The following is a 27971-nucleotide window of genomic DNA, read 5'->3' as shown; positions in this document are numbered from 1 at the left end:
TGTCGTCACTTAATGTCACAAAATTCTCATAACTTTAGTCCAAGTCAAAATTGAAGAACATGCACAACAGTAACACATCACGGTTTCAAATTGAGAACATCGATAACCCCCGTTAAACTGCTCTTCAAGTTAAGAATGTTCTGCTATCTGGTTTCAGTGGAAGACTCAACGTAACGATAGTCATTACCAAATCATATCCAGAAAAGCTGCATTTATCAACTTTTTTTTTATTATTTTTAATCTCAGAAGCAAAATATTGTCATCATAATAAAGATCTGTAATAGAAAATTAACATAGTTAATCTATTTCTAAATTAATGCCTTTCTGTAGGTCAGTATAGCGCAATTGTGCCATCAAGGCAGCTGTGATTCAAGTATCAAAATAATCATCTTAGCTATCAAACAGCTATCAAATCATAATATCGATCAGTTTCTAAAACTAGCATTTATCCCAGTATCAAATAGTCAGGTGTAAATGATCAACTAAATTGAACGCAGTCAGGAAGATAGAGTTAAGTTCAATCCAATGATAACATAAATTGATATTGCTAGTAGTTGATAGTGATCAGACATTTTCCATCGTACATAACTTGCTCAGCCGTGAACATATTTCGAACATTTTATTCATTCAGTAACTTTTCGAATAAAGCTGAGATTCTTCGTGGAAAATGACCCGAAAGTAGGCTGTTAGCTTCAGTAAAGCAACGAGTAGCTTGGTAAGAAAATACTCCTTTTTTGATGAACCTTACAATATCTATAATGGCACCCAAAAATTGGTCATGAAAAATCAGAGATCATGGTTTTTGATTGGTTTTCGCACAGGCAACAGATTGTTTCAATTCAAAATAGCATAAGACATATTCACTTCAGAACAGATTGGCTTTTTTCTTCATCTCAGTTTTTCTCCATTGAGGCAGAGACTCGAACTTGTCTCTCGGCATCTTGAATAATCCCTTAAAAAATAAGATTAAAGTTAATTAACCAATTTAAGATTAAACAATTCACTTAAATCGTCACTCTACACTCAAGGCATGAAGCAACTTAAATTTGTACTCTACACTATTTTATTGTCCGGACACCAACACGAACTAAGAACTGCTGAGATTAATGAATATACTTAATGAGTGTTCGCTTATCTTAAATGACTGAAAATTTATTATTATTGAAAATTAATTTTGATTATTATTTAATTAAATAATTATTAAAGTTGATAATTATTTTACTATGTTTTACAATATTACAAATGTGTCCCTCTAAACCAAAAACAATATTCTTCTTCTAAACACCACCGTCTAGGCTACCTTTTCCCAAACTTCAGCGTTATATTTGGGGAAAACATGATTTTATTAAAAGTAGAGTCAAATAAAACAGTCTCAAGAGGTTAATATGCATAAAGCACCGCAGCTGACTAAATAATACCGGAAGTGTTTTTACACTGACCTCGAAGTCTTCTTCCTTGACACAGTCCTCAATCCTGAGGGGATCCACATCTGAGGGAAGAGGTCTCTTCCTCAGCACCTCCAGAGAGTAGCAGACAGAGGCCAACTGAACCATCTTCTCCTCAATTGTCACCATTCCACTACTCACAGTGCCATCCTAAATGACAAATATGGCCGAAAATTTATTATTATTATTATTGAAAATACTTTACCATGTCTTCTACAATTACAAATTGGTGTTTCTCGATACCAATAACAACATTCTTCTTCTGAACATCGCCAGGCTACTTTTGCCCAAATTCAAGAAGTCAGTTAAGCGCAAGCGTAATCAAACCACTGGTTCATTCTTCTAAATAAATGTATTTGGATTTGACGCCGTGATCTGTCGTGCTGCTACTACTGCCTCGACGTTCATCTATATCACGATCTGATATATAATCTTCTCATTTTTCGGTATATAGCACAATGCGCTTCGCAATTTTTCAATCCCCGAGGCCAAATTTTAAGGCATTCAACCTTAATGAATATATCCTGCAATACATGGTTTGACAAATATCTACACGAAAGAGGCAGAAAAAATTATCTGACCAGGGAACAATTAGCTGTTAAAACGCAGCAATCATTCGGAAAATTGAATGGATTTTTAAATGATTTACATGTCTAAGACCTGAATGTATTTAAAGAAAAACCGTTAATTTCATATGATCGCAAGCTTTTATTGATCTCAACGGGGACATTTTTTCATTCGTGATAATAAAATGAAAATTATAGTGAATAGTATTCAACGGAATGAAATGGTATGCTATGCTTTTATACTTGCCCCAGCCATATCAGCTCCTGTCTGTTCTGCATTCCACCAGGGAAACAGAAGTCTGAAACTGAGAGGCTCTTGTCCTGCTTCCACGTAAAGACAGCGACTACTCTCTATCCTCTTCTCTGCAAAAAATAATCGGTTAGTCAAAAGATGTTATCAGGGCAGCTTTCGGAAATAAATGAATAAAACGGTGTCAGGACAAAAGATACCAAACCAAAAGCTCCCATGACAAAAGATACCATACCAAAAGATCCCTTGTATAAAAATCGCCCATACCATAAAATCCCATGCCAATTAAAAAGATCCCATGAATTATGAACGAAAATCATGATCAAAGTGTAAGCAGAAATAAATCTAGAGTAATGATATCTCAATTAGGTTCGCGCAATTAAAAAACAATGCAAATTTAAGATAACTAAATTTAAACTGGACTCATAGTTGGGATTAACATAGAGCCAACATGTGTTTAATTGGTGGCAGGACAATCTACCCTATTCCAATCTACCACATTTTAATCTACCCTATACTAATCTGCCCTATATACCATAATGAGGTCCCATAATGTAATCTTTCAAAGTCCTAATTAGAATCGGAAAGATACAGCACGTGTTAATTCATTTGAGTCTAAACTTTTGGACTCAATTTGAGTCTTTCACTTAAGGAAATTGTTCCAAAGACTAAATTGCAATTAGAGCCTCAAAATCTGAAATTTGACTCAATTAACAAGTTTTAATCCCCAATTTTCAAAATCAGGTACAAAAATGAAATCAAAACTACGTCATTATATCAATTTTCCTTGGAATAATATTTACCAAAATGAGTCAAATTTCTTGGGGTCTATCCCAACAGAATCGGAGAACGCTTGTAATCGGTGGCCACGAGTTTACGAAAAAACAGGAAACAAAGAATGGAAACATTCACTGGAAGTGTTCAAGATGGGGGTCCCATAAATGCAAAACGACAGCAATAACCCGAGAAAACTATCTTATTTCCTGTAGAAGTGAGCACATGCACGAAGTATTTCCTAGTCGTTCGGATGCAAGGCTTCTCGTGCAGAAAAAGAAACAGGACACAAAAAGTCAGCAAGTACCAGTCAATAGCATAATTATAGCAAACGGCCTGCAGTCTGTCTTCGAAGAAAAAGCAGTTCAATTAGCTTTTCCTTGCCGGTCGGCGATTAATCGGGCCCTCAATCGACAGAAGATGAATGATAGACCCACATTTCCTCCAATTGTCGACAGACATTTCGAAGTGCCAAAGCAACACGAGGATTTTTGCGTCTTCGATAGCGGCATTGAAGATCCAGAGAGGGTGTTGATTTTTGGAGATCGGGACAATATCCAGAGTTTGATACTACATCGAGATGTTTGGCTGTGTGATGGAACGTTCAAAGCTTGCCCGATTCAATTTTATCAATTTTACACCATCCACATTCAACTCGCTGGATTTTACCCCCCTGCATTTATGCACTGTTGCCCAACAAAACAGAACACTTACAAAAAGCTACTGAAGGGTTATCAGCCATCACCGAAAACGCCGAGCCTCACCGCATTCTCCTCGATTTTGAACGTGCAGCACTGAACGCTTTCGCTAGTCATCATACCGGAGCGTTGCTGAAAGGCTGCTATTTTCATTTAAGTCAAGCGTTCAACCGGAAAATAAACGAAGTGGGCTTTACGCGACTGTACGAAACTAATCACGATCTCAATTTGTCATTGCGCTTAATTCCAGCTCTAAGTTTTGTACCAGTTGAAATGGTCAACGCTGCTTTTGACTTGGTCATTGAGGAAATCGAAAAGGTGTCTGACAAAGTTGATTTTGACGACAACATGACTGAAAAACTTGATGAGGTAGCCTCATACTTCCAGCGCACCTACATCAAAGGCGAAACCATCGGAAGGAATTCTCGCGAACCTCTCTTTCCAGTAAACCTTTGGAATCATTCCGAAGAAGCAGCTGCTGGGTTAATAAGGACAACAAATGCTGTAGAAGGCTGGCATCTTGGCGTTGCTACTCTCTTTAAAGGAAACCACCCATCCGTTCACAGCTTTCTGGAACAAATCAAACTGGGTGCTGCCAATCAGAAATTCAATATAATGAAAGCAATGGGAGGAAACAGCAACCCCAGTCGAAAAAAGTACAGGGAATTGAATGAGAAAGTGAAAAACATTTGCAACAATTTTAACAAAGATTCTATTTTAACATATTTGTATTCTCTCGCGCAATTAAGACATTCCTAGCTCTGTTTACTTTATCAAACTTTATGAATTTTTCAAAAATTCAAATTAATTTCTTAAAAAAGTACACTTTTTGAGGTTCCCGTGGCCGTAGCGGACTGAAATTTTGGGAGGTAATAGAGGCCAATATCAAAAGAATTTTACCTTCTCCCTCACACCGCCCCCCAGTACCGCCTTGGCCTGGTACTGGGGGGTCTACCCCTCCTTTCGTGATCAACTAGTCAAACCCTCAGTAATTTCGAATTTCATTCAAAATTTGACTTGTTGGTGATTTGATCTTTGGAACTTTTGATTTTCAAACACATGCATTATCCGCTTTCAAACACATGCATTATCCGCTAAGCTATGTCGACTTGATGTGATATGACTTTTGTTTGTTTAAGAAATAGCCGCAACGCATTTCTATAGCAACATTGGATTAAAATTTCTGTTCGTTCATGCTTTGAACTTATTTCCATTTTGAACAAGCAAGTTTTACGTTGCTTTGATATTTTGTTCACGTGCGTCAATTATTCTTTGATCATAGTTAATGGTTCTTTGATTTGTTCGGAAATATACTGTTTCGGATTCTTCAAGAGGATGGGTTAAGTTTCAATTGCTTTAATTATAGGGTAGAATGGTATAGGGTAGATTGGTATAGGGTAGATTGGTATAGGGTAGATTGGTATAGGGTAGATTGGTATGTAGGATAGAATAGTATAGGGTAGATTAGCACAGGGTAGATTGGAATAGGGTAGAATGTCATGGAACCGTTTAATTTAGTGTTAATATGGCATTGAATTAGAACAACTCAATTGAAAATGTATAAACTCTGCATTCATTATCTCCCTCTTTAACTCATTGATAAGTCAAAAATGAATTCTTTTACTTGGGGAACCTCACAAAAAGGCCAAACACTGATTATTCTTGATGGCCATGAATTTCAAAAGAAACGCGATACGAAGACAACGATACACTGGCGCTGCAACAAATGGAGATCGTATAAATGCCCGAAAACTTTAATCACTTCTGGGAGCGATATAATCTCACAGAGCAACGAGCATAGTCATGAGCTCAACGCAGGACGCTCAGAAGCTCGGCAACTAGTTCAACAAATGAAGGAGACAGTTAGGAATCAATTAAATCCAGTAAACAGCCAGATAATCGCAGCTGGTTTGCAATTGGTGCAGGACGAAAAAGCAACCCAACTGTCTTTGCCCTCCCGGTCGGCGCTAACGCGAACTTTAAACAGAAGTAAACAAACGACAGCCCTGCCCACTATTGCCACAGATGACCGTCATTTCGAAACACCCGATCGTTTTAGGCAATTTTGTCTTTTTGATAGCGGAAAACAAGATACGGAACGTTAATTTTTGGCGATATTGAGAACCTCAATGCACTTAAATTGTACAACAAAACTGGCCTGTAGACGGTACTTTCAAAACTTGCCCCAGTCAGTTTTACCAGCTGTACACTGTACACATCCAGATTGGCGGGTTTTATCCACCTTGCGTCTACGCTCTGCTCAGCAATAAGCACTTATCAACCTATAACAAATTCCTAACCGCACTTAAATCGCTTATCGGTGACGTAACCCCGGAAAGAATTTTGATCGACTTTGAAATTGCGGCGCTGAGTGCTTTTACTTCTCATTACGAAACTGACATTAAAGGATGCTATTTTCAGGTGTAACCGCTTTGTTTCACGGCAGCCATCCTTCAATATATACGTTTCTCGAAAAAATTCAACTGGATTCCTACAATCAAAAGTTCAACATTTTGAAGGCATCCAGCGGCACTATCAACTTATCCCGGAAGAAATACCGTGATCTGAATGAAAAAGTTCAACAGATAACAAGTTCGTACACAGACTCTAACTTATTGTCTTATATCCGTTCACTTGCCCATTTAACCTATTAAATTTTGTTTTAGTTTTTGCTTAATTTTTCTTAAATTTAAATTTGTTTGATCAATTTTTTTTATAGACGTCTCCTTGCACCCTCCCGGAGAAAGCCGAAACGCAATACTACGACTCGCATTCGAAAATGCTGTCTCTAGCAGCTTGATCCCAGAGCAATTGCTCTTTCTTTTTTACGGGACGCTAGGTTGGGGGTAGGGGCCTGACGGCCCTTTGAGTATTGTGCTTAGCGAAAAAAACATGATCAAAATTGAGAATTGATATTTTTTATCAAATAGAATGACAAGTGATTCGTAATGAAAATGATTTCAAAGCGTTAGAATTTTGCAAAAACTCAATTTCAATTTTGTACCGACTTGATGGAAAATCAGGCCAATTTTGGCAAAGTTGGTTTTGATTAATTTGAAATCCTTGTCAAGTTCAATTGAAGTCCAAGCTGTTTTGAAGTTTGAGTTTCATTTTAAAAGCCAAGTGATTAGCAAGGTCATTTATGTTCGAAATTTGTGCAGCAAAAATTTTGCCGTTTCTTTGATTTTAACCGACGCTTTGTTTTTGCTTTGATCGATTAACCGCTTTATTTTCAATTCTCAGGTTCTTTGTTATTTTATTATGGTATCTTATGTCGTGGGCGATTTTAGAACGAGGTATCTTTTGGAATGGTATCTTATTGACTGGGATCTTCTCGTTTGGGATCTTAAGGTAAGGGATCTTTTGTCATGTAACCAATAAAACATAAAGAAACATAGACAATGCTGCAATTCGCAGGCAGACAAGATCAAAAAATGTCAATAATGAACTGAAAATGGACAGAGAAGCACGAAACCAGACGACTTTGACTTTCGAACTGAATCTTACATTTTAGCAGAATGTTCAAAATGTTCAGTTGCAGACCCCAATTTTAAATATGCTGTAGCAAAGTAAAAACAAAAAATTATTTCAAAATCTCATGAACTTTCTTATAATTGAGGAAATATTTTTTAAAGTGAGTCAACCGTAAGAGGGTTTATCTCAACAGAATCAGAAGACCACTTTTGTCGCCCACCATGATTTCATAAAAAAAAGCCGAAAGAAACCGAGAAGATGATATTCCCTAGAAAGGTTCCCATAAAAATCCTATAAATGTAACTTTAAATCAATAACCCGAGAAAACGATCATTTTTCACGCAGTGAACACATACACGCAAAGTATTTCCGTCGCTCAGATGCAAGTTAAATTGAGCAGAAAATGTAACAAGACTCAAAAATTCAATTAGTGGCCGTCAATCACAACATTAGAGCAATTTGCGTGCGATCCATCACAGGATACCTTCGATAATGGTACAGAAGACCCAAAATTAGTTATGTTTTTTTTTTGAATCGCGAAAATATCTAGGCTTTGTAATTGTATCGAGGTATTTAGCAGTGTGACAGAGTCTTTTTCCCAGGGAGTTTTATCAAATTTACACTGTTCACATTCATCTTGTCCGATTCTACCCTGCAATCCAAAGGCTCTGCTAACAAACTAACTTGTCGCTCAAATGAAGATTAATTGAGCAGAAAATGGAAAAAGACTCAAAAATTCTTAAGTGGTCGTCAATAACAACATAATAGCAACTGTCTGCAGTCTATCTCAGAAAAAGCCCCCGATTGACAAAGTAATTGTAACACCAGCGGCGCTTCCAGTCTTCGAGATAACAAAACAACACAAAGATTTTTGAGCTTAACCTTTCGCGATATCAGAAAACTTGATATGCATTGCTACGAGTTTTGGTTCATTTCATGACTAACTCATTTCGATTTAAAACAAGCCAAATTTGCGTTGCTTTGATGCTGTATTCTTGTTCCTTGACCAAAACTGATGGTCCTATATTTTGTATTGGTATCTATTCTAAAAACAGCTTTTTGTGCCAAGCCAATATCCAACAAGGTTAGCGGATTACTGTGCAATAAGCACAGAATGTTCCGACCAGTCTTAAAAAAATATCCCAATTAGTATCGTTTTTTTTTCTGCGTGGCGTGATAAAATACCTGAACGAACTAACAAAACTTAGGCATATTCGTCGGTCATATAAAAATAACCCAAATAGAAAACAGTTTTTGTAGAAAAATGACTAGAGAAACGAAAAAAAAAATCTAAAAATTGTCAATTTTTCTTGCATGAATTTTGAAGTTTTTGATTCCCAAATTGGGGCTTAAAAAACTCCAAAAAACGACTCTACTCAAGTAAAACTATGTTTTTAAGGCTTAAATTAAGCATAACTAAGCTATTCTAAGTCAGCGCGCTCACCTTATTATCTTGAAACTGACAAAATGATTTTCAACATGTTTAATGTCGTTTGAATCACAACTGCAAAGGCTTCATTATGATACCAATCGACCTATTCCTATGATTATTTGTGGTACCTGATTTGGAAAACATGCGCGGAAAACATAAAGCGAGTCGAAGATTGGAAAAAAGTAATGAACGCAAGTAAACATAAAAAACACTGACTTTCTTGAAAAATCTCACCTTTCGAATTTCAAAGAAAAAAATAGATGCCCCTAAGCTCTTCGAATTTCTACAACAAATTACGATTGGCGCTTTTTTGATAATTTGAACTTAACTAGAGAAAACTGAATCAAGAAGTAAAGTTTTTATTCCGCTGGAAATCTTAAAATTAAATTCCACTTCCGAAACTAGAAATCTTTCACATTTTTTGCGCCATTTCCACGTTCCTTTTTGGAGAAGGCTATTTACGTCACTTTCAGCAGATGAATTTCAATTGAATTCAAAAAGTGCATTTATACTTAAGTGCATTCATAAATGCATCAATATGTATGAATGCACATCTGTAGTTATTAGAGACTTTCAAGACTTTTCTTGCAAAAAAAAAATTCAACAAGACCTATATAAGAGTCTTCACTACGTTCATTACTCTTAAGAAGGAAAAACTAAAACACCATCAAATGGTGGGAGCATAACATTCAGATCATGATATGATTTAAATTTTGTTATGACTACGGGTATTCAGCAGATGACGTTAAAATTTCATCACAAAGACTCTTCGCATCGCTTTAACCTTGGGCATAATTCTTTGCCGTCTCCAGGGCCCGCTTTCGTTCAGCGATGAAACGTCTGTTCACAGATCCCGCGACTGGACTTTCGGGTGAGATTCGTCCCTGGGGTTCAGAGTGTTCCGGAGATGAATTGACACTGCGTCTCTGTTCCAGCCAGTCCACTGCTCCTTGGCTATCTGTGGGGTGGTTGGCACTGGCTGGTCCCTGCCAGAGGAATAGATAGTTGCCACAGTCGTAAAGAAGGAATGCTAAAATTATACGTCTGTTCGTATTCAGATCAAACCCAGGATACAGTCAGTAACCCCATTGGTTTATAAATTATTCAAATTGTTTTAGTCCAAATTATCCTTAAAACTCCTTTTATTGTTCATAACTCTGCTCAACTTTTTCTTTCACACCTTGACCTTCATTGTTTTGGGTCACTTTCGTGTTCTATAAAAACCCAAGACCATATCATCTTAGGTGATAAACTAATTGAATATTTAATACCTAAAATCCTAGATATTATTGACTCAAGCACCCTTTCAACGAGTCAAGTTTGAATCCTCATACCTGGCTGTATTTGATGATAAAGCTGCGTCTGTATGAACGGCAAACTGCAATGGTACCCTGATTCATGAAAAGGCGTGTTGACTTCCTGGAAAGCGAAGCTACCTGCCTTTCTGGTCACACTTGTGAGAAGAATGAGTCTTTTGCGATAATTTGATTGGGTCTCAAAAAATTCATCCTTGCTTATCTGAGGCAAAAGTCTGCACAGCTCTTTCGGGGCTGATTTCAGATCACTCCAAGACATTTCTTCAACAATTGTCGATTCAGTTGATGAAACAATCAACTTTCTGCCAGCTCTGAAAAACAATACCACAATAAAAACGCTGTTTTTGATTCTTTTTTTGCAAATACAAAACATCTTTTTTTTGCAAATACAAAACATCAAAAAATTACTGAAACATAAGATTCTGAGGAGCTCAAAAGATACTGTATAAGATTCTGACCTATTATCCAGAAAGTTCGACGATTCACGCTTCGCAAACTCCGCATCGGCACTATTACATAAGGGTCCTCTTATGACGTAACAACAGTTTCGCTCCTGCCAGTTGATTTTTAAGGCCACGTAGCACAAGTAGGGTCTTAGCAAGTAGTCTTTGATGTGTTCCACTTCTATCAGATGTCTCTCTTCGTCACATGGTCCCTGCACGTAGAACAGTCTCAAAGCTTAAAAAAACAAGAAGATGTAGACTCTTCAACAACTTACGACTAAATATCCCATGTTCAACTTATCTAAATAATTAGATTGCCTGTTACTAATAATCTGTCCAGCTCTTGATTCCTATGTCATATTCATTAGATCAGATTGAATGATATATTATTAGTACTGTATTTTGAATTAACTTCTGCTCAACTCGTAGAAGCAACTTACATTGAAATTTCTTTAAAGATGTGCATTTTTAGACAAGATACAGAAAACCGAGTGTCACAGTTTTTAAGCGAATTAAATGAAAAATAAATCAAACCATTCAGCTCGAGCTAAAATAGCAAATGCAACGTTTTGTATGAAATAATAAATTAGTTTGTTGAATAAACCTTTCGGGCAATAGGACAAAAATGATTATTTACAGAGCCGAAGCTTATTTAAAGTGGCGAACACAAGCAAGAAAAAGGCAAAAATAGCTCTAAGCAAGGAAAAAGGGGCAAAAATAAGCTCTGAAAAAACCAGTCGACCGAAATCGAACCGCTTATTTGGAGGTTGCGAGTATAATGTGATCCCGTTTCCACATACTATTCAGTGGCGGATTTGGCGGAGGGGGGAAGAACGCTCTCTTCAAGGATTCGATCCACTGTCGATCCAAAGGGTCCCCCTTTGTATTGTTTTGAGATATCCATTTTTGGTGATGGACCATAAAAATTTTTCTAAAGGCGCCAATATATATATTAATTTTGAGGGAGGAGCACGCGCCGAAAAAGCGCAATTTTTTGGTGAAAAATTTCAAAAAAAAAAAAGCCTTTAAAAGCAAATTTTTGGCATGTTTTTTTTTCAAAATTTTGCCAGCGGCGCACAAAATTTGGTCAAAACAGGGTCTATCAAGTGCTTTGGGAGAGCTCAAAAAATCAATTTGGTCTACCTAAAAAAAGGTTGACAAAATTTTCGAAATATTTTTGAAAATCCGCCCAACCCCTCGAGAAAATCCTAGATCCGCCCCTGATACTATTAGAGTGTCATTGATATGCAGCAAAATTACCACCAAAAATAGCATTTTTTACTGCGAGTTGGATTCAAAGAGCTAATTCGTAATATAACACTACGCTAGCTAGTGTAAACATGGGGCAATACCAAATCGAAAAGACTCTATCTACTCCACCGTTAAGCAAATATCCTAAGGATTCAATAATTTGTTCATTTTGCAAAGAACGACATAATTCAATTATTCACAACGCAAATTCATAGTCAAGTTTGCTGAGAATAAAAGGGTGAAAAAATTTTAGGGTCAGAAAAAACTGCCTATAAACCATGCTTAAGGAATGAAAAACAAAAACACAGCCAATATACAGTTGGAAAATAGTCGAGGAACGCAACAAAATTGAAAAAAATTGAATTAATTTTTAAAAAAATCTGAACTTTCGAAGAATTTTGAGCCTGAACAAACTTTCCTGAAAAAAAAAATCATTGCGACCTATATAAAAATAAAATCACTCCGCTAACTCTCGAACTTTGCACAACAAATCAAAAATGCATGACCAGTATTTGGACATCAATAGGAGATTTTCTTAAGACTAAAAATGCATGTGTTAAAACGAAACTCCACGGCAAAGTTACACTTCGCAAACACAAGCGACAAAACGCCAAGAAGTAGCTTTAAAAAGCAATCAAAAAAGAAAAAACAAAAAAAAATTTATTTGTAAAATACTTACCTTCTACGGGAATCGAACCAATGGCCTCAATAATCAAACTAGTCTGTCCTACAGAACAGAGCCACTAACGTTTCCAAAACCAAAACACTAGCCACTGATAAAGCGGAGACCACTTACCACATGCTATTAAACTGCACATATTATGCCGCAACATTGCCGCCAAACTAAACAATTTTTGTTAGCAATTTAGATAGGAAAAAAGTAGATGCGGAATATAACACATAGTTCACATGTGTAAATAAAATAAATACCCCGAATCAAAACTTAGACTTATTTCAAGAATCTTTTATGATTGACAGCTTTTAGCTAACCCAAAAAAAAAGAAAACAGGATCAATCGCTTATGTTTTTGATTCCGCTGGAAATTCTGTAAAATAATACCCATTTTGAAACTGAAACTCGTCCATGTGTTTTGCGCTATTTGAACACTCGCAATTGGAGATCGTAATTTAGTTTCGTTTTAAAAAATTAAACTTGAATTTAAAAAAACAACAGAAAATTAACATGACCATAAGGTTCATTATTACGTTCATTGACACTCAACTTATCATACTTACTTGGATTTCGTTCCAACACAGCAGAACTCTGAACTAGCATATGTCCTTTGAACAGTCTGAGGAATGCAGCCGGCTCCTCGCTCTCAGCCACTCGCATCTGTTTTCCACCCTCCAAGTCCAGATCCACCACCTTCAGAGCCGAGGTTCCCAGGTCCAGCTTACTAGCTCGCTTGCCCTGCCAGAAGAAGTAGGCCACTTTCTCGTCCTTAGGTGGCTGCTTTGTCATATTTTCACGCTGCTTCACGCCTTTCAGTGTTCTAAAATCAGCTTGGAATTCCGACTTGCTCAGCTGCTAATTTTGGTCCTAACAGTGGTGTACGCCAGATGCAGATGTAATTGATATCTTCGCATACCAGTTGAACAGAGATTGCGTGCGTGAGCATTGCATCTGCTGCTTTTTTAAATTGAATTAACTTCCAGCTCAATTCGTATTTTTATTACCAGATATTTATAAAGTTATCAGTTGGAGCTGACCTGATGCCGGTGAGTTCAGTGTAGAAGCTCCACCTGACAATGTAAATTTCATCGTCTCTAAACAGCCCCACGTGGTCTACTGTTTCGTCTAGAGGCGACCTCAATTCACTCCCACTCACAGGCCAACACTTCACTCCTGTAGTGATCACTTTGTGGGCTCTACAAAAAATTATTACTCTAGCTTGAACGAAAACAGGAACCCTAGAGAGGAAAAATAACAAATTTTTACTAGCTCTTTTTTTCAAATCACAACTTCTTTTCGATTTCATACCGAATAAAGCAGACTAATGTGTCTTCACTATATAAATAACTCATTTTTCCGCTCGGATCATAATTCATGCCATAAAATGCATTTCTCAGTCGGCAAATTTTCTATCAAAAAATCACATATCTTAATTTTATTCAAAATTGTTCATGGAGTCGTTTTCTAGCAAAACTTAGCATGTTGAACAGCGGTGGATTAGAATTTTCTCGAGGGCGGGGGGGGGGGGGGGTTTCTAAAGTTTTGTCAACCTTTTGTTTTAGATAGAACAAATTGATTTTCCGAGCTCCTCCAAAGCGGTCAAAATACCGTTTTGGCTTAACTGTTTGCACCGCAGGCGAATTTTTTTTAAAAAAAGGCGTTTCAAGGACTTTTCGGACAGTTTTGAACCAAAAATCGTGTTTTTCGGCGCACTCTTCCCCCTCAAAAAATAACTGTTGCTGCCAAAGGCGTCTTCAAAAAAATTATAGGGTCAGCCAGCAAAAAATGGAGGCCTTAAAATAGAGCCAAAGGGTAGTCCCCTTTGGGTAGTCAGGGGGTCGAATCCACGAGGAGACGTGTGCTTTGTCCGCCACCAGCCCCACAAACCCGCTACTGATGTTTTAAACCTAAATTTTCTCGTCAAGTCAATGTTCACTGTATAACACAGGCACGTTTGGCGGTTGTCTAAATAAGAAAAAGCCGCTTCAATTTCCAACCTGAGTTCGATGGGGTCCTTCCAGTAGTCCCCTCTGCCCACGTTGACTGCCTCTACAACCAGCCCATTTTCTAAGGGGTCCTGCGCTTTCATCAGCTCCCGGAAGTCATAGTCCCGGATAGGGTTCAACTCTATCTTCTGAAACTTCTCGTCCTGACAGCAGAAACATCACTTAAGTAAAAGATAGCAATGAACTATTATTTTGGAATATTATTTTTTTGGAATATTAGGTGTATATTCTCATCCTATTCCTTCTTCATTAAGTATTACTTGTTTTGACAAACTATCAAAATCATGCAGTTTGTATTCAGCAGCACGACAACAATTCGCCTTAAAGAGCTGAGAATCTTTCATCTGGGTGTTTTGCCTCGAAGATAAATGCTCTAGATTTTCAATTAATTTGAATTTAAAATTACAAGCATAATTACAACAGCAAAAAAAAACACCATCGTTCATGCCTGGAGTGTGACCAAAAAATAATTTCGTCTCATCAAACGAGTCAACTTGAGATCTGACTGAATTCTGACTTCATACCGTGAAGTTCTTAGCCGTTCTGACTTCCTTCATGAATCCAGTCTCTGGCCAGTCTGCGAACTTGTTGGAGAACAGAAGTGTTTCCATATTCTCATTCACCTTCCCACAGATCACCCAGGCCGGTCTCTTCTCAGAGTAGAGGGGCGTGTCGTCATCAAGCGGGTAAAGAGGACACAGAACATATTCGACTGATTTGTCCTGCGTTCCATCTTGTCTCCTAAAATAACCATGATGAAATTATCACTTACTGTATAAATCTAGTTCAAAAAGTTTGATTTTTTTTTAAAACTGCATTAAAGATGCAGCTTCAGTTTAATTTTGGAAGTTAATGAAGCTAAACAATTCAGGGCGTCGATAAGCAACAATATCGGGCATATTGAAAATTTTACTGCATTCAGGAGTTCGGTGCATTTTTTGTTTTCCGAAGAGCCGAATGCGCTAAATTTGTCAATTAATCAACCCGTTTTGAACTGAATAATTTTCGCACTTATTCCTTTGTAAGATTTTAGAACTGAATTGGAAGGTTCTCCAAATAACTTCAGATTAACAGCCATCACTGACCTGTAATCATAGCCCTTGTCCACCAGTTGGGTCAATAGAAGGGGAGCAATGCTACGGTCCCTAACAGTGGCATCTTTTCCGAACCACACATACACTTCACTTCCAAAGTCAAACACCAGACTCTTGTCCGACTACAGCAGAACAGGATTGTCATATTTGAAATGTAATATTTTGAGCTTGTAAAATTTTTAAAAATCCGACAGCAGAAAACTCCAGCAAAAATTATACATGTACAAGGAATAAATTCTGATTTATTCTTTAGTGATAAAAAAAACATTAAATGTTTGGATTCTAGCCGGATTTTCCAGAAAAGTTATTTCAGAGATCTTTTCACGAACTTAGATTTATCTCAGATTATGTGTTTTTTAAAAAATTGACAATCCTGCAGTAGACTATGTGAAAGGGAGGTGCAGCTGCTATCTAAGAGAAGAAACAGGGCCGCATTGTTGTTCGTAGTGTCCACTTCATAGACTTTATTCGTGGCTGTGATACAGTCCTCGTACCACACGTCTTCTGCTTCAACATCTTCGCACACACTCATCATGCTACTTTCCTCTTCGCTTAAAACAGCAACAAGAGGCTAGATTTTACCATCAATATTTAAAAAACTCAAAAGTTCAAAAGGACATTATTCTGATAGGCTTATCAGGGTTGAGCACAATCTAAATTACCAGGAATGTAGGGTGTGAAAAATATGAATCCAAAGGAAAGCTAGAAAAATGTGAATTCTTGACACAGTGGCGAAGCGGAGCTTCGCACCACTTGCGATACAACACGAACATAAAAAATACGAAATCTAAAAAAAAATGTTGAAAGAAAATATTGTAGGCGAACTAAAATGTTCGTAGGTCCCAATGAAAGATATCTAGCGGCCCAGCTAAACCTAGAAGAAACTGTCTGATAATTTTAGAATTTTTCAACTGATTTTGGAAATTTTAAAAATTGGATTTTGCCAAAACCTTAGTTGTTTCTCTACTGAAACAATTAAGAATAAAAATTTCTGCGCAATAGGAGGTGAGATATCACATTCCTTCAAAAAAAAATTGAGGAGTCACCGCATCTGTAAAAAAAGTATCGCAAGCGGTTCTTTCCATGAAACCCTTCATCTCAGATTTCATAGGGTAGTTTCTAAAAAAAACGGTCTAACATTCAAAACTCGACTTTTCGAAATCCATAACATTTTTCTGCAAAAAAACACGTCGCAGCTTAAGCAGAGAAAACTTCAAAAATTGAGTTTCTCGATTGAACACTTAACCTAAGAATTAGCTGGGTAGTTTTCGAGAAAAATCAAAAAGCTTCACAAAACGGTACAAAAACGAAAAAAAAAAACTTTTTCGAGGAACATATCTTGTGTTTAAAAATTTTTGGGAAAATCCGCTTATGCAGAAAAGATTCACACAAACTGTTTTTTCGATTGAACACATCAGCTCAAGATTTGGGAGGGTAATTTTTGAGAGAAGTCAAATAGTTTTAAAATACGGTACAAAAATCACGTTATAACTTTTTCGAGAGACTTTTGTGTATGAAAAAAGGCGCAGTCAATGATTCAGAGAAGCTTTACACAACCTATTAATTGAATTCAACCCATTTTTTTAGATTTAGGGAGAGCAGTTTTTGAGAAAAGACAAAAAAATTTAAAAAAAAAAACGGTTAAAAAAGTATAAAAATTTTGTTTTGAGGGCAATAACTTTTTGTATGAAAAAAATGGGCGTATTCGCATTAACAGAACAACTATCCACAAAAATTATATCAATTGAACCCAAAACACCATATTTGCTTAAGTAGTTTTTGAGAAAACGAGAAAAAATTTGAAAATTTGGGTCAAATATTCGCCCCAATATTCCCCCCCAGAATTTTTCTAAGGCTGTAGAGAGTAGGGTAAAGTAAAAAGGAGAATAGAAAGTTATCCAGGCACACAGATAAGCAGGAGTTTTCTCATTGATATCCTTTTTTTGAAAATCGAAACTGTCGTTTTTTACCAAACTAAGTTTTGCAAAAACGAAAAAAAAATAATTCGAAAGCGCCTCAAAAACAAATTAAAAAACCGTAACCCATACATTTTCAGACTGCCTGATTTTGTCCAACAGTATTTTTTCGGCCTTCAAATCTACGCAAATCAAATTGACTAAGCCGATACAACTAAGCCGAAACCGTTTAAGCGAAAAAAAAATTTACAAAAATTTAATTGAAATCAGACTTGGTAAAATGGCAAATTACAAAAATTTAAATTATACTAGCGTTTAACGCACCTTAGGTGCTTCGAAATTTTACGACAGCTCATGAAAAACCGCATATATTGGAAACAACATCTGCAAACTTTTAGTGTACTCTGACTGCACCCAATTACAGGGTTGGTAATTTCGAACTTTTACATTTTTAGTTCCCATTTTAAAAGCGTCATCTCGAAAACTTAATGGGCCTCTGGAGAACTTTGGAGTCCAGATTTGCAACCACTAAGAGCACCCTATTATAGGGTTAGGAATCCCAAAATTTTGTGAATTTTTTTAAACCTAAGTTTCCGAAAAAAAAAATAAAAAAAAACGTCTTATCTCGGAAACTAAAAGGATTTGAGCATTCATATTAAGAGGCAAGATTTGAGACGCCTGGGTGTACGCTGACAATAAGGTTGTATCTTCATCAAGTTAGTATATTCAAATTTTTTGAATTTCTTTGTAGATAAGTTCTTCGAGAAATTTTGAAAAAGTCAAAAAACGTCAGATCTCGGAAGCTAAATGCATTGAAGCAGTCGCGTTTAGCAGTCGCTTGTGGCAAGATTTGCAACTCTTTAAAGTACCCTGACAATACAGAACTATAGCGTTGGAAATTTCAAATTTTGAAAAAATAATTAATTTAAACTTTCTGAAGTTTTCAGAAAATTTTTGGAAAAATCACAAAAAACGTCATATCTCAAAAACTACAAAGAACTGAGCAGTCATACTTGGAGGCAAGATTCGCTATCTTGGAGATTACTCTGACAGGACCCAACTACAGGGTTGGGAATTTCAGATTTTACGAAAAAAAATTAATACGTTTTCTGAAATTTTTTTTTTTGAAAAATCACAAAAAACGTCATATCTCGAAAACCACAAAGATTTAAACTGTCATATTTGGAGGCAAGATTTGTAACTCCTTACAGTACTCTGACAGCACCCAACTACAAGATTGGGAAATTCAAATTTTGAGAAAAAATTAAATAAAATTTTCTGAAAATTTTTGAAAAAATCACAAAAAATATCATATCTCGAAAACTACTAAGAATTGAGCAGTCATATTTCGAGGCAAGATACGCAATCTTTGAGAATACTCGGACAGGACCCAAGTACAGGGTTGGTAATTTCAGATTTTGCGAAAAAAAAATTAATATAAGTTTTTTGAAAAATCACAAAAAACGTCATATCTCAAAAACTACAAGGATTTGAACAGTCATATTTGGAGGCAAGATTTGTAACTCCTTAGAGTACTCTGACAGCACCCAACTAAAGGGTTGGGAACTTCAAGTTTTGTAAATTATTTTGTTATTTGAAATTTCTGAAAATTTTTGAAAAAATCTCAAAAATCGTCTTATCTCGTTAACTAAAATGATTCGGGCACTCAAAATTGGAGGCCAAATTTGCAACCCCTAATTCGATATTGGGCTGCTTAATTTAAACTCGGTAAAATAACCACTAAAATCAAATTGGAAAATCGAAAAAAAATTCTTAACCATTGCAATATACGATAAAGCTTAAACATGCAAAAATAATACGTTGAAAAAGCTTAAACATGGCGAGATAGTGAAGCCCGCATTTAAATATATAATAGATTTAAAAAAATTAGAGTAAAAATAAAATCCATGCTTCACAAAGCAGGCCGATGAAGAATAGTAACAGAGGAAAAAAATGCCGTTTAAAAAATGGAAAGACAGCCGACGGAAACTAGGCCGAGAACCACAAATCCAAAAAAAAACAATTTTTTAAGAAAAAATAATTAATGACCAAAATACTCCCACCTATTCACTACTAGATAAATTAGTTTTGTTTGAAATTTCATGAAATTAAGCAGCATTTGAATTAACTAATTTTGTTGAACTAGTTGCTAACCCGAAACAAAAAAATCTAGATTCCGATTTGATAACGCTTGCTAATCGCAGCTGCAGGAATCTTTCATGATCTGCAGGAAACCTATTGAAAAAAGATTTTTGCGGAGGGGAACATGATCAAGATTTTGCGGAGGGGAGCACATGATCAAATATTTCAGGATCAAAGATTTTTGCGGAGAGGGGGATTCACACGGAGGCGGAGCAGAGCTTTGCGCACCACTTGATTTCCGATACACCACAAATAGAGCATACCACAAATATGATGAGACGAAAGCAGCTAAGTCGGAAAAAAGTTTTGAAAACGTCGAGAAAAACTAGATCTACCAAAACTTATATATCTTTGTCTTGAATAACAACCATTTTAAACAACCAGGACAAATAAGAAGAATAAACACAGCATTACTAAAGCCAAATTAAGGCAAATATTTGAAACAAAAGTTTGAAAATTTGCTCAAAAATTTGAAACAAAGCATTACAAATTTTTGAGCAAACAAAAATTTGCTATAAAATTGGAAACAAAGCATTTCAAGTTTTTGAGCAAACGCCCATTAAGCCAAAAAAAATATATAAAAAAAACTTAAAAACTGCCGAAAAATATTAAACTACCCCTCAAAAAATTACACGCACGGGAAACTTGCCTGGCTCATCCAACACCCTTGTTTAATGCAAGGTTAATTAGAAAGCTGAGTCAACAAGTAAATTTGTTTATGCTGGAAAGCCTATTAGTTAAAATCCAGTTTTTACACTTATCAATTTTTAACGTATTTATGCGCCATTTCAGCATTGGTAATTGGAGAGCGTAAATTTCCCTGAATTTGAACGAAACTTGAAAACTAATTAAACCTCAAAAACTTGAAAAGCCACACAACCTAAATAAGTGTCTTCAATTCGTTCATTGACACCTCCTCAAACATAGCCAACAGACAGTTGGAAAAAGAGCTAATGAACGCAAGTAGAAAAAATAGATGCCCTTAAATCTCTTTGACTTCCTAAAACAATTCATGATTGACATTTTTGATGAAATTAACCCAATTTGAAACACAGAGGCGAAGCAGCTCTTTAAAGTGAAATAAGAAAAAAAAAGTTGAAAATAAGCCTTGAAAATTGAAACTTTTGCTGAAATTAAAACTTTAGCGTGAGTTATTCGCAACTGATTTTTCACGGTGCAATGATACCTCATCATCATAGGCAGTAGCGTATTTAAATGGGAGGATTCGACCCCCTGCCGACCCAAAGCGTCATCCCTTTGTACTACTTTGAGATATCCATTTTTGGCTGACTGACCCGAAAATATACCAATTTTGAGGGAGAAGCGCGCGCCAAAAAAAAAACACAATTTTGTAGGCAATATTTTCCAAAAAAGCCTCAGAACACCTGTTTTTGTCTGTTTCAAAAATTCGACTGCGGTGCAGAAAGTTTCGTCAAAATGGGGTCTTTCTGATTATTTGGGAGTGCTCGGAAAGTTAATTTGGTCGACCGAAAAAAGGTCGGCTAATTTTTTCTCTTTTTTTTTGTTAAAATCCGCCCCCCCCTTGAGAAAATCCTAGGTCCGCCCCTGTGTGTTAAAACAGGTTTGCATTTCTTAGCAAACTTTAAGTTTCACCAAAATCTTGTTCCAGTGTGAGTTATTCGCAACTGATTTTTCACGGTGCAATGATACCTCATCATCATAGGCAGTAGCGTATTTAAATGGGAGGATTCGACCCCCTGCCGACCCAAAGGGTCATCCCTTTGTACTACTTTGAGATGTCCATTTTTGGCTGACTGACCTTTAAATTTTTCTAAAGACAATCTATACTAATTTTCCGCGCCTGATCATAGGCAACAAAAATTTTTGGTGAGAAATATTTAAAAAAAAAGAAAAAATAAGTAATAAGAGCCACAGTGGCAAACACAAAAGCACATCACTATAGAACTTACAATTGATTGTCATTTGCAGAAGCTAAAATCCTCAGGAACTTCTTCTTCAGCGCCTTTTCGTCACACAAATTTTTTCCACTCTCAATCACTTCAAAAGTATCAGCCTCACAGCCCAGTTGTTTCCTGTCACAAATCAACTTTCCCAACTCCATCGCTTTATTCTGTTCCACAATGTTACTCACGTGACCTTTCCATACCATCACGTCTGTCTTGGTTACAACCACGAAGCAGTCTGACTCATTCATGGAACGCACGGTTGGCGCCACCAGACGTACCTACCAAGAAAAATCCAAAATACTATCAACTTAAGTTATTCCTGCATGCATAGCGCTAGTTGCGGAAAAGTTTTATATTACAATTTGCATAGATGACTGATTTTAAAATATCAATTAAGACATTTGGTGGCGTTAACCTAGCTTTATGAAAACAATCAAAAAGCGGAAACTAAACCGACAAAATGTGCAAAAAAAGGATACCCCTGAGCATAGAAGGTGTCAGGTATTTTAGCAGAATGGTTTTTAGCAGACCAATCTTTCAGCAGACTCAAAAACAATAGGCATGTCAGAACACTAACTTCAACCGCGTCATTTTCAAGTAGCGACCGCTTCCTCCTCTACGCTTACATTCCACACGAGTGCTCTTAGGCACTTAAATCCGTTTTGCCGCTACTTTAGACTGTTCTGTTTTTGAGGTTGATAATTTTCTTAACATAATACGAGATTTCTTTTCATTAAGGAAGCTTGGCTTACACTGAGCGTCTTTTAACATCTGTCAATGGTCTGCAAAAAATTGGTCACCAAACTGGAAGTCATACCCAGCGTGAAAAGATTTTGCCAAACAAATGACGCAACATGCAGCTTCTAAGCCGAACCCGAAAAACCTTTCAAATGTAAAAAAAATCATACAAAATCGTATAGCCTAGATTCGTTCAAAAATTAACCATACTACTAAAAAAAATTGAAATGGAACATTAATTTGAGTAATTAACAGCATACAAATGCAATCTCACATGAAAAATGTATAAGCCAGTTCGTTTGTATGCATATTTTATACAGAATTATTACATGCTTGGGGAGGGCCTTCTACGGCATATCACTTAGGGGTGGAGATTGTACGGTTAATACGGCAACTGTACAGCCAAGAAAATAAAACTTCGAATTGGACGGGTTTTTAAAACATAAACATGCTCCAAATATTTCTGTTGGTCAAGAGGACTGTTGGGATTTCAACCAGCGCCAGGCCTAAGGTAATGAATGAGTCCAGAGCACTAAATTATTCACTGTGAAAAAGTCTAGAACCCGATTGCAAAACACTTGCTCTCGCTATTGTAAAAACGTCATATTTTTAGTAGCAGTTACAAAACGCACATAGAGCATCTCTTTGCAAATAGCAAACACGATTTGTCCAACTAGGTATCCATAATAATCTTTGAGAAAAAGGATACCCAAAGGCAAAATTTCAAAAACTGGCAACAATACAGCCAAAATTGGTGAGATATAACCACTATTTCAAGTTGTAATCATAAACAAAATGGCAAACTAAAAACATTGAAGATTCCAATACCTGCACATGATATCTTCCCTTCACCATCATCAACATAGGAGCATTGTTATACGGATTCAAAGAGCGATTTTCATGTTTCACTTTGTTCGTTTCCATTTTCGTCAACTTGATCGACCCGAAATTCTCCTTCGCCTCCAACCCTTTCACGGCAGCTTCCGTGAGAATACTTCGTCTCTGAGCCGGGTTGAGACCCTCCACGTGAATAGCACTTGGTGTATTCTGTTTGTTCGCAGTAGCCTCAAGCGAAGTAGCTGTTTCGACATAGCTCAAGCGAGCCGCTGGATTGTTTAAGGCAGCCTTCGTTGGCGGTTTCTTTTTTGGACGTGCAGGCCTGGCTACTCGAGCGCCTATTGGAGGCAAAGGCTTTCTAAAAATCATTAGCCTTTATTCAAAGTTTGTAACACTGTTTTTATTGACGTCAACATTGCTTTTTTACGTGCTTGGAAAAACGATGAGATTTATGGGTCAGATAAATACTCTGAGCTGGACTAGAGTGAAATATTGGCCCCAGCAGGAACAGGAAATATTTTGAAAAGTTTGTGATTTTCCTGAAATTATCTTTCTTCAAATTACTCACGGCAACTCGGCGTCCACGCCTAGTTCATCTTGTTCAAATGGCACCTCTTTGGAATGAGGAAGTGAGCACAAATTAGCACCATCATCATCTACACTGCCACCTCGATTGAGATTGTCGATGTCAACTTCACTGCTTTTCGGATTGTCATTGATACTGGTTACTGCTGACTCGTAAAAAGAGTTCAACCCCAAACTGGGGTCAAATACTTCGACCTCGTTCGTCACTACATTCGTCTGAGTCTGAGATGAATCCGACTCGCCCTCTCTTGATTGAATAGACTGTTTCATGATCTGTTTCAGAGTTGGACCTGAAGAGTCTGCACCCTTGGTCCAAGGGAGTTCTGGAACTTTGATGGCACTGGTGTCGTCTAACTTGATAGGCACTGTCGACAGTTGCGCCCTGACTAAACATGAACACAAAATAGAATGCACTCTACCTAATTCTGAGTACCTTTACTTTCTGACTCAAGAAAAATAAAGCTTCGAAAGGTTATCAGGTGTAGCTCGTTGCGGGGCTGGTCAAAACCTTCCATAAATGCCCAAAATGGCGGCGCTGATAATTGATAATTTTGATAAAATGGGATCTTGTACTGTTTTGGTAGACCTCAAAAATTCTTTTGTTCTTCCAAAAAAGTGTTACCTAGGTTCAGGGGCGATCTAGGATTTTCTCGAGGGGGGGGGGGGGGTGGGATTTTCAAAACATTTTCGAAAATTTTGTCGAACTTTTTTTAGATCGACTAAATTGATTTTGTGAGCTCTTCCAAATCACTATGAAGACCCCATTTTGACCAAATTTTGTGCGCCGCAGCCAAATTTTTGAAAAATTGCCAAAAAAAAGTGTTTTTAGGCAATTTTTCAAAAATTTTGACCAAAAAATCGCGTTTTTTTAGCGCGCGCTCCCCCCTCAAAATTAGTATAGTTCTAGGGTCAGTCAGCCAAAAAGGGAAATCTCAAAATAGGACAAAGGGGGGACCCTTTGGGTCGGCATGGGGTCGAATCCCGGGGTGGGGCGTCCCCCCCCCCCCTAAATCCGCCCCTGCCTAGGTTTGTGCAATTCAGAGTACCCCAAAAGTCTTGACAGGACATTGAGTGTGGAACCGTATGGAAAAAAGTAATTAGCTTCACAGAAAACAATATATCACAGAAAACATTATTAAACCGTCTCTCAATTTCTTGATAAAACCAACAAAATTTAGGTTAAAGATTTTTTGGCGCCACTTACACTTCTGTTATTCGAGAGCAAAATTTGTGTACTATTTGAGGAATAAACTGGGAACTGAAGAAAATTTGAACCGCGAGAAAACAATTTTTAACTCGCCCATTTTCCACAAACACAGGTGTCTAAAATTTCATCAATACAAACACAACAATGATATTATCTTGTTGAAAGCTTTTAAATTTTGTTGGCTTAGTTGCCGCTCGATACATGTTTACCCCTACGATTGTGTTTATGGACGTGCTTTTCTCAAATAGAACCTCATTCCAGACAACAGATATAAACCTATGCAGTTCTAATTGAAAAAAAACTAGCCAGAAAGACAATCTCCACCTTTCAATAAGTCTATAGAAACATTTATCGAGCAACAACTTGGCCGATAAAAATTGGATGAGCTCTCGTTGACCGAAAGAAAAATTGTTGTCAAAATAACTTTTCAAAAATTTAACCTTCAAAACGACACAAATGGCGGAAACTCTTTAATTTACTTCATAAGACGGAAAATTAGGTCACTAAATTGATAAAAACAGAAGACGAAACAATTCAGGCAAGAAAGCTTTTAATCAAACTAGCGTGTAACGCACCTCCGGTGCTTCGAATTTTTTTTTACAAATCATAAAAAACGGCACATATCGGAATCTAGGATGATTTTGAGCAGTCAAATTTGAAAACAAGATCTGCAACCTATGCTAAATCCCTGATAACACCCAATTACAGCGTTGATATTTTCAAACTATGAAATAAAGATAGCACCCAATTACAGCATTGATATTTTGAATTTATGAAATAAAGAAACGCCATATCTGGGAAGGAAACAAAAACCACTTGAGCAGTTACATTTTGAGGCTGGCTTTGCAACCTCTGTGAAACCCCGAGAGCACCCAACTACAGGGTTGAGAATTTCATGTTGTGAAATTATATTTTAAAAATCACAAAATCGTCTTATCTCGACAACTTAAAAAACTTGGGTTTTTATACTTGAGCCCAAGTTTGCAACCCCAGAAGAACCGTGATCGCATCCATCAATTGGAATACGAAATTCAAACTTGGTGAAATAATCACTGAAATCAAACAAAACTTCAGCATTGCAATATGCGATTTAGCTTAAACGTGAAAAAATTCTTTCGTTAAATATCAAGGCTCAAGTATGGCGAGATATTGAAGCCCGCATTTAGATTTAAAATAGACAGACAAGTACAAAAAAATCAATTACAAAAAAGTCAGTAAATTTACATAGATTCAGTAAATTTACATATTACAGCAATTGAAAAACACTTTCAATCATAATGAAGATAGCTTATACCACGAAAAAAAATCATTGATGGGGCAACTAAGCCGACAAAACAAGCAGACCAAAAAAAGGTCGACGATTATTTTTTGAACCAATACTTCCAATTTAAAATAAAACTGGCCCTGGTCAGATTCAAACCTTCCTGTTTCAGGCGTAGTTTTTACTTTTGTATCAACTGTGCCCGAGCGGAGAATCTAGGACATTTATCATTTTTATAGCCAAGCTGTCAAATGCTTTAACTGATTTTTTGAAGCAAGCTATCAACCCGAAAAAAAATATATTCCAATTTGATAACTCTTGCTAAACGCAAGTGTAAAAACAGATCTGATGATAAGAAAATCATGTTTTGCACTATGACGCAATTTTTTCTAAACTAAAACAGTCAAAGATATATAATCGCAAGCGTATTTAACGGGTGGGGATAAGAAAAAAAATTGCCTGTCATCTTAAGCAATCACAAGTTAAGTTTACATTTTCGTTCCCTTTCTTTCTTCGAATATGAAGATCCTCTTCTGACGAGCTTGGAAGTCCTGCGACCTCCAACAGTTGCTGCTTTCTCAACATCTCTCTCCATAAACACGCTTTTGGCCCTAAAAATCGATGATTAAATCTACTACAGTTTCAGCCTTTCAAGCTATATTCGCTAAACCCATCAGACTGTTTGATTAACTGACCTATAAAGTTTTGATAATCTTGTTCAGAACTCATGTTGAACAAAATCACATTAATTCAGCTAGAAAAACTTTCTTAAAATCGTACTGTAAAAATCAATCGAGCAAACTAAATGCTCACAACTATACCATATAAAATAAAATTGCAATGAATTGATAAATATAAATTGCTTTTTAGCCTGATATATACACCTCGAGAGCACTTGAGGTTCACTTAATAATAATTGATGTTTTAATAGCCTTTAATTCAAAGTAAGATTTCAAGAAAGTGCAAAAATTATGAGACCTGTTTTATTAAACTGCGAAAATCTTTATAAAATAGGATATCATATCCTTCCAATAAACAGATCGGATCTTTTTAACTAGCCCATATGAATTTCACTAGCCCATATGAATTTCACCACCCTTAAAAATTATTCAACGGTAAAGCATGTACAAGCTTTGGATCTTAACGATTCGCCTCTTGCAAGAAAATGAATTGCTTTCAAGATCCAATGAATCTAAATCTACTATACCGTTCTTTCAGACGAACTGTTTTCACAGCAGTGGTTAGATTTGCCGCTTCGTCTTTGTCATCTGTTCGCACTCGTTCCTGCCATGATTGTCTTGACTCATTCAGAAGCTTCAAACGACTTGCAAGACTCCCCTTTTTAAGTCCATGCGAGTCCTAGAAACAAAATAGATTTAAAAACCTTACGGAATGGGGCCTGTTTTAAATATCGGCTATAAGCTTGGAGTAACGCCCTTACAAATGTAATGGATTTTGGAGAAAAGATAATCAATAGATGACAAAAATATAGCAACAGCCAAAATACTATTATTTTCAAATAACAAGCTTGAACCACGTCAATTCAAAACAATTAAAAAAAACTTTAAAACTTTACGAAGTAGCATTGAAAAAAAAATTTGTACAAAAGACCCGAAAAAGGATGCAGAAAAACCATGAAGCCGAAAAACGTTTGAATGACTTCACAAAAAAAACTACAGACCTATATTGGACGAAGCAGGACTGTTACTATACAATAGCTGAGTAAATCTACCCGCTGAAAAACATTTAAGTACGTAAGAAATTTTTTTGAGCGATAGCAATCGACTTTAGTCGAAAGGCAATTTGATGATCAATTTCTGGTGCAAGCTATCGATAGAGCAATTTGAAAACCAGTTTACCTTTTCATTGGACAATATTTCCGCTCGATCATCGTCAAATGACGCCATCGATGCTTCAACCTTTACATTTCAACCCT

The 27971-nt window shown here is 36.6% G+C and overlaps 1 protein-coding gene across 1 annotated transcript; it reads right to left on the bottom strand.

The window, feature by feature from the left end:
• Positions 1 to 24: 24 nt before the first annotated feature.
• On the bottom strand, positions 25 to 27971 carry LOC134845741 (supervillin-like). Its single transcript, XM_063862802.1, has 18 exons — positions 27895 to 27971; positions 27243 to 27394; positions 26528 to 26646; positions 23551 to 23953; positions 22974 to 23340; positions 21411 to 21685; positions 15797 to 15972; positions 15413 to 15545; positions 14852 to 15068; positions 14319 to 14470; positions 13359 to 13517; positions 12885 to 13141; positions 10414 to 10633; positions 9974 to 10266; positions 9424 to 9669; positions 2259 to 2374; positions 1440 to 1595; positions 25 to 952 (listed from the first exon to the last, which is right to left on the bottom strand). Exons 1-18 carry the CDS (start codon positions 27940 to 27942, stop codon positions 866 to 868), a joined length of 3576 nt encoding a protein of 1191 aa, XP_063718872.1. The 5' UTR covers positions 27943 to 27971; the 3' UTR covers positions 25 to 865.

Source organism: Symsagittifera roscoffensis, chromosome 5 (genome assembly GCF_963678635.1).
Source record: "Symsagittifera roscoffensis chromosome 5, txSymRosc1.1, whole genome shotgun sequence".
Taxonomy (NCBI): domain Eukaryota; kingdom Metazoa; phylum Xenacoelomorpha; order Acoela; family Convolutidae; genus Symsagittifera; species Symsagittifera roscoffensis.
This window is presented reverse-complemented; position numbering and strand designations above follow the sequence as displayed.